The 7,698-nt window shown below is 44.6% G+C and overlaps 1 protein-coding gene across 3 annotated transcripts in view; it reads left to right on the top strand.

The window, feature by feature from the left end:
• The first annotated feature begins 2,074 nt into the window (after positions 1-2,074).
• KIAA1191 (KIAA1191 ortholog) overlaps positions 2,075-7,698 on the top strand; it is an 18,212-nt gene continuing 12,588 nt past the window's right edge. The window contains exons 1-4 of one of the 3 annotated variants that reach the window (XM_003781917.3): positions 2,075-2,277; positions 3,253-3,360; positions 4,265-4,349; positions 7,371-7,549. In XM_003781917.3, coding sequence (XP_003781965.1) covers positions 4,322-4,349; positions 7,371-7,549 — 207 coding nt within the window. In that variant the 5' untranslated portion in view covers positions 2,075-2,277; positions 3,253-3,360; positions 4,265-4,321. The remainder of the gene's footprint in view (positions 2,278-3,252; positions 3,361-4,264; positions 4,350-7,370; positions 7,550-7,698) is intronic. The other 2 variants (XM_003781919.3, XM_023515129.1) reach the window with 2 other exon arrangements.

A 7,698-nucleotide genomic window follows, 5' to 3' on the forward strand; every position in this document is an offset into this window, starting at 1 on the left:
TACACAGCTTCAATTTAAAGAAAAAATGTGGTTTAGTTTTAAATGTTCTAAATTAACAAAGTAACATCTTTAACAAACCTCACACTGTCATGTAATTGTACTATTCATAAACTAATTATATTATAGAATTTATAAAAGACTTTAGGCTCTGTGACTCATCCGGTGTCATGTAATTGTACTATTCATAAACTAATTATATTATAGAATTTATAAAAGACTTTAGGCTCTGTGGCTCATCCGGTGGGGTGTCAGCCACACACACTGGAGTTGGTGTGTTTGAACCCAGCCCAGGCCTACCAAACAACAATGACAATTGCATTTAAGGGTAGCTGGGTGTTGTGGCAGTGCCTGTGGTCTCATGTGCTTGGGAGGCTGAGGCAAGAGAATCGCTTAAGACCAGGAGTTTGAGGTTGCTGTCAGCTGTGACGCCACAGCACTCTACGAAGTGCAACATAGTGATACTGTCATGTACCCTGCTCTGGAAATGGCACTTAAATTTAAAGTTGCATGAGCAAACCTCTTGGTCCTGGCCAGTGTACCTGGCAGATGTCAAAAGCTGAAATCTCTATGTGAGATCCACCCCTGTAGCCCTCATGAGACGAGACTGGTGGCAAGCTCTAGAATGCTGGTAGATAGGTGGGTGGATTTTTGCAATTTCTTCTGCTGCCTTAACTTTGTTGCTTTGTCCTATTTGTAAATCCTTCAGAGAACAGAGAAGTCTTTCTTCAGGATGTGACCTCCCCAAGCCTCATTTTCCTTAGTTGAAAAGGGAAATGATATCAAGACTTCCTTACTTTGGGGAGGTGGGTGCTGAGTGCTTCCCTTTTTGGTTCAGCTACTAGCGCGAACCCTGCCTAACTCAGTTGTTTTTGGATGTTTTGGACTCAGTTGTTTTTGATCACTCCACTGTTTATTAATCAAAGAGAATTCTCATCTCTCCCATTCTCAGCTTCTCCTTTGTGTTTGGGAAGATCAGGATGTCAAGTGTCAGCACCTGGCAGTCTTTTTTTGAGCCTTGTGGGCTTGGGTTTGTTGGTGTCACTTTACTATGCCATCTCCACCTTCTCTCAGCCTGTGGCGGACCCAGGCACAGAACAGGCATTGAGGAAGTGGTGGTAAATGGTAGCTTTTCCTCTCGGAGCTGGCAGATTCTCTTTTTGGTACCATAGTATGTTGAAAAATAAATGCTAAAATTCTTTCACAATACAAAAAAGAAGTACCTAAATATAAACAAATTTTTTTCTTTTTTTTAAAATTTTATTTAAATGAATATGAGGGTATACTACTTAGGTTACCTTGTTCTCACTTCCAGGGCAAAGTTCCATTTAGAAGGGCCCCTTACCCTGGGTCATGTTATACACCCTCACAATGTTCACATTAGGTGAGATTCCACTTCATGCCCTACCCCCTTTTACCATAAGTCCTCCTCCCTCCCCCTTCCCTACCCATGAACTGGACAATATTTTATTGTTCTTAGGAATATGTAATTGTTTATATATTGACTTCATATTAGTATGGAATACATTGGATATTTATCTTTCCATTCTTGCAGTACTTTACTAAGAAGAATGTATTTCACCTCCATCTAGGTAAATGTAAAAGATTTAAAGTCTCTGTCTTTTTTAATGGTTGCATAGTATTCCATGGTATGCATATACCACAGTTTGTTGATCCATTCATGGGTTGATGGGCTCTTAGGCTGCTTCCACGAATTGGTAAATATGAATTGAGCTGCAATAAACTTTCTAGTGCAAATGTCTTTGTGGTAAAATGATTTATGTTTTTCTGGTTAGATAGCTAGTAATGGGATTGCAGGGTCATATGAAAGGTCTATATTTAGATCTTTGAGGATTCTCCATACTTCTCTCCAAAAGGGTTGTTTGCAGTCCCACCAGCAGGGTATAAGTGTTCTCTTCTCTCCACATCCACGCCAGCAAGAGCTGGCGGATTCTGTACTCCGAGATGTCCCTCAAGCCTGCAGGGCAGCTGAGGGTGCCGGGCCTCCAGATCGCGGACTACAACTCCCAGGAGTCTGGAGCACCTCCTCGGGAAAACATCGCGAGATGTGCCGCCTTCTCGGCTTTATCTCCGAGGCCGCCTGCCGGCCTGGGAGCCAGTGTTTCTTAGTCGGTCGGGGGACCTTCAGTGTCGCCGCCGCTCTCACCATGGCTTGGGTCCAAGCTGCGCCACAACCTCTAGGGAGACGTGGGTCCTCGGAGCCACTTTAGTGTCGGACTTAGGGCTGCAGGCAGCTCCGCGGCGGCAGCAGGAGAACAGGTGAACAGATGGCGGGCCTGGGCCCTGCCCGGGGCCCCGTCTTCTGCCCATCTGGAGGGGTGCGCTTCTGGCCCCTCCGGCTGAGGCCTGAGCCCTGAGCCCGGTGGCCCGACATGCCTCTCCTCTGAGCTCGGTCCCAGAGCTCGGCCAGGCTGCGTCCCCCGGGCTAGCTAACCCCGCTGGCTTGGGTCAATGGGGCTTTCTCTGCTGAGGCCCCGAAGCCCCAGCACGGAGCTTCTCTTTCACTTGGACCCGCCTGACCCAGCCCGAGACCTCACAGTCCTTGTCGTCACCTTCCTTTCTCCAGCCCTCTCCTCGCTCTACCCTTCAGCTTGTGCTAGGCGTTGGCCCTCCTAATTTCCTTAGTCTTTCGTATCATCAAGAGGGCTGTGGAGTCAGATCTTTGTGGCGTCGTCTGATATCTTGTTTAGGAGAGGTGTGCGGGACTGTGAGCTGGGGGCGGAGACTTTGGGAGAAGGGATGTATTTGGGAGGAGAATGCTCCCTGGACTAGTAGGGTGGTGGAACTTTTCTCCTTGATGCTCGCGGGAACTGTTTTGCCCTCTGAGCCCTGTCAGAATAGAGGGGGCAGTGTAACTTGTTTCTAAGGGCCTTGTTTTAGTTTACGTGTAAAGTGGGGATGAAACTACCTGTCTTTGAGATGGGGTACTTAATTGTGACCTTAGGCAAATCACTTAACGCCTTTGATTTTTAGTTTCCTTCTCTTTAAATTTGGGGTAAATAATGCCTGCTTTGTCGTGTTGCTTCAAGGGTTAAAAGACAACCTAAAGCGCTATAAATATAAGTTTTAGCAATAAAGAATGAATTCACCTACTGTGGTACCTAGGCCCTTCCTGTGAATTAAGAAAGTGGGTGTAGTACCCCTTGCCAGGTTGTTATGAGGAATAAATGAGCATTCAGGAATGTGTTTGTCTCATTCTGAGGCATTATACCAATGCTGGTTGTTTGTTACTAGAACCTCTGGATGGACCCTTCCTGGGAAGTTTTGCTAATTTGCAGCAGCTGGACAATGTTCCTCATTACTGTCTGTCTGTCAGCATAATCATCACATAATTTCACTGTGGTAAGGTGACTTGTACACCCTGTATGTATGATGTTTTACCTTTGTTTTCTCACCAGTCTTAAGATCAGGCATGGATGTGGCAAGATCTTTGACGCTGTCCTATTTTCATTGGCATGTTTGTCACTCACAGCTTTTGTATGTATGTTTCAACCCCCCCCCCCCACTTTCTTTTTTTGAAACAGAGTCTCACTTTGTTGCCCTTGGTAGAGTGCCCTGGCTCCTAGCTCACAGCAACCTCAAATTCTTAGGCTAAAGCGATTCTCTTGTTGCAGCCTCTCAAGTTTCTGGGACTATAGGAGCCCACCGCAAGCCCAGCTAATTTTATTTTATTTTATTTTTATTTATTTTTTTTTTGAGACAGAGCCTCAAGCTGTCCCCCTGGGTAGAGTGCCGTGGCATTACAGCTCACAGCAACCTCCAACTCCTGGGCTCAAGCGAGTCTCCTGCCTCAGCCTCCCAAGTAGCTGGGACCACAGGCGCCCGCCACAACGCCCGGCTATTTTTTTTTTTTTGGTTGCAGCCGTCATTGTTGTTTGGCGGGTCCCGTCTGGGGATTCGAACCCACCACCTTAGGTGTACGTGGCTGGCGCCTTAGCCAGCTGAGCTATAGGCGCCGAGCCAGCCCAGCTAATTTTAGAGAGTGTCTCTCACTCTTTGCTCAAGCTGAGTTCAAGCAGCCCACCCGCCTCCGTCTCCCAGAATGTTAGGATTACAGGCGTGAGCCACCGTGCCTGCCCTTTTGTTTCAGCTTTGTAAACAAATCATTAAATTCTGCCGCCCTCACCTAAGGGAAACTGGGGGTTGGGGGAGGTGGTGGCGGTTTCTGTGTTCTAGTCAAAAGAACAGTTTCAGTAATATTCTTTGGTGTTTACCATAAGAAAATGCCTTTTGTCATTTTTATTAGGTGGCAGGGATTCAGCTCAGAATTCTTTATAGAAAACACCTGGATCCCAGTCTTTCAATGGCTTCAAGACAACCAGAAGTACCTGGTAAACTTAATTCTTTTTTGGTTAAGTCCTGTTTTGCCCTTAATGATTTAAGCTAGATAGAAACCATTTTATCTGAACTATATATTAATGGTTACCCTCTGCCTCCCAGGTTAGGTATTTAAATTTAATACATTGTCACCTGTTAAATATTATCTTATTAACCACTCAGCTTTGGCATGAACCCTTAACCTAGAACAGTCATTTCATGTAAGGTTGTGACAAGTTTGTTACTTTTTTACAGGTAACAAATAAGAATTTAGGAAAAGTTGTATAGTTCTTTAGTATGTATCAAAGTGAACTTAATCATGAAAATGCTCAGAGCTCATTAAAGAATTGAGTCGGTTTCTGGGTTACTGAAGTCATTGATTCCTGCTTGAATTGTTTTATGGGAAGGGAAAGTGATTTTTAATACCTGAATCACTTAATTTCTGATTGTTCATAAAGTATGATGATGAAGAAAAGTGATGGTACCTATTTCTTAGGGATGTTGTGAAGATTATAAATATTATATAATTATTAATATATAAAATATATATCAATATTATATAAAATATTATTTTTAGCATGACTGTTCGGGGGAGTTTTTAAGATGTTTTTGAAATTGTTGCCCAAATTGGGTGGATTATTAGAAGTTTCATCATGTCCTCTAATGTAGATCCATCTCTAGTCTCTAACATCATCAGTTTTTGTTGTGGTTTGTCTTTCACTGTTGGTGTGATTACCATAAACTCTCTGTAACCATCCTGAGCTATAGGGTTGCGCTCATTAGCTTAATGTTTTGTAGTGTGGGGAGCATGGAGTGTTGCATGCAGTATGTGAGCACTGACTTAGGTATGCATCGCAGTCCTCAGCCCATACTTGGTAGCTGGGTGGTACTGGGCAAGTTGCTTAAGATCTGTGCCTCAGTTTCCTGAGCTGGGAAGTGGGAAAAATATGTGCTACATGAGGATTAGATAAGGTGAAGGGTGTGAGTGCCTATCAAGGAGGAATACTTAGTAATTATTATTTGCTTGTGTGTTTGAGGTATAATGAACATATCATAAAGTCACTCACTTCAAGTGAAAATTTAGTGATTTTTGGTATATTGCAAGGTTTTGCAAACATCACCACTATCTTAACTGCAGAACAATTTCATAACCCCTAGTAGAAAACCTTATACCATTAGCAGTCATAACTCATTCTTCCCTCTCCTTAGTTCCTTAATCCTTTTTCTATTTCTATGGATTTGTTAGTAATTATTACTAATAGTAATAATAATGGTGCAAATGGTCAACATATGGTTTAAATGAAGTCTTTGGTGGTCTTAGACTTAACTGGCAGGCAAGTTGATGTCTCAGCGCAAAATTATATAATTTTAGCAACAAGAAAATGTCATCTTGAAGGTAGGCTGTGGATATTCGTTGTGATCTGAAAAGATTAGCAAACCAAACCAAATGAACTTGGCTGTCTGGTTGGGCACAGCTGAGAGTGCCCTTGAAGGGAGGTGCCTGCGTCATAATGGGACAGTGGACAGTCAGTTCCAGTGGACAGGAACAGCAGGGTCAGTCGGTAGTGTTTTGTGAGACTGGTTGTCAGCACTTTCTGTGATGGAAATTGGCTCTGCTGTTTAAATCATACTGAACACTTGAAATTAGAAATGGTGCCAGATGCCATATTTCTTTTTCTTTCTTTTCTTTTTTTTTTTTGAGACAGAGTCTCACTATTTTGCCCTTGGTAGAGTGCTATAGCATCACAGCTCACAGCAACCTCAAACTCTTGGGCTTAAGCAATTCTCTTGCCTCAGTCTCCCGAGTAGCTGGGACTTCAGGCGCCTGCCACAACGCCTGGCTATTTTTTGGTTGCAGTTGTCATTGTTGTTTAGCAGGCCCAGGCTGGGTTCGAACCCACCACCCCTGGTGTATGTGGCTGGTGCTCTAGCCTCTGAGCTACAGGAGCCAAGCCAAGATGAAATATTTCTTGTAGTGCTGTTTTCTTTGGTGAGGTAGAAAAAGCAGAGGGCTTGCACTCAGTGGGCAAACCCTGGCTATTTTCTTTATGAACTTGGGCACATAAATCCTTTTACTAGGCCTTAGGTCCCTCAACTATAAAATGGAAATAAGAACTTCATATCTGGGCGGCGCCTGTGGCTCAGTGAGTAGGGCGCTGGCTGCATATACGGAGGTTGGCTGGTCAAACCTGGCCCTGGCCAAACTGCAACAAAAAAAATAGCTGGGTTATTGTGGTGGGCGCCTGTAGTCCCAGCTACTCCGGAGGCTGAGGCAAGAGAATCGCCTAAGCCCAGGAACTGGAGGTTGCTGTGAGCTGTGACGCCATGCACTCTACCGAAGGTGACAAAGTGAGACTGTCTCTTTAAAAAAAAAACAAAAAAACCCCTCTTTTATTTCATATTCTTAGTTTTGTATGAATTGAGAATTTTAGTATTACAGTAGGGTGTGGCTTTTTTGAGATCAGGTAGGCTTGGAGGCCTGGCGAGGTGGCACATGCCTGTACTCCAGCACTCTGGGAGGCCCAGGCAGGTGGATTGCCTGAGCTCACAAGTTCAAGACCAGCCTGAACCAAAGCAAGATCGCATTTCTAAAAATAGCCAGGCATTGTCGTGGTGCCTATAGTCCCAGCTACTTGGGATGCTGAGGCAAGAGAATTACTTGAGCCCAAGAGTTTGAGGTTGCTGTGAGCTAATTTGTTACAGCACTCCACTGCGGGCGACAAAGTGAGACTCTGTCTCAAAACAAAAAAGAAAAACGAAATTGGGTAGGCTTGGGTTTTGATTCCAAACTGTACTTGGAAGTTGTGTGACCATGCTCAGGTAGATTTAAATTGAAATGTCCAGAATAGAAAACAGATTGGGCTGCTGAGTGGGTTAAGTGGAGAATCCAAAGTGTCAGGCATAGAGGAAGGGATTAGTTATTATTACCCTTCCTTGACTGGATTCCAGAACAAGCTGTATTTGCTCTGTCCTACAGTAAAGCTACTACTGTGTTCAGTTGCTGAACCTATTGTGACAGGTGTCTCTGTTCTTAGCTCTTGAGCCCAGTGGGCCTCTAGGCAAGATGTCCCTGCCCATCGGGATATACCGCCGGGCATTGAGCTATGATGATGCCCTTGAGGACCCTACACCCATGACTCCTCCTCCATCCGACATGGGCAGCATCCCCTGGAAGCCAGTGATTCCAGAGCGCAAGTATCAGCACCTCGCCAAGGTACCTGACTCTGCTAGCTGCTTTTGGCAACCTAACTCCTTTGTTCTTCCTCTGCTGCAGAACCTTCAGTGGCTCCCTGTACCCATAGAATTGGGCAGCAGTCACTCCCTGTAAATGTTTTCTGTGCCTCAGCTACAATTGGTGTGTCC

Source organism: Otolemur garnettii, unplaced genomic scaffold (genome assembly GCF_000181295.1).
Source record: "Otolemur garnettii isolate 467f Iridium unplaced genomic scaffold, OtoGar3 scaffold00003, whole genome shotgun sequence".
Taxonomy (NCBI): Eukaryota; Metazoa; Chordata; class Mammalia; order Primates; family Galagidae; genus Otolemur; species Otolemur garnettii.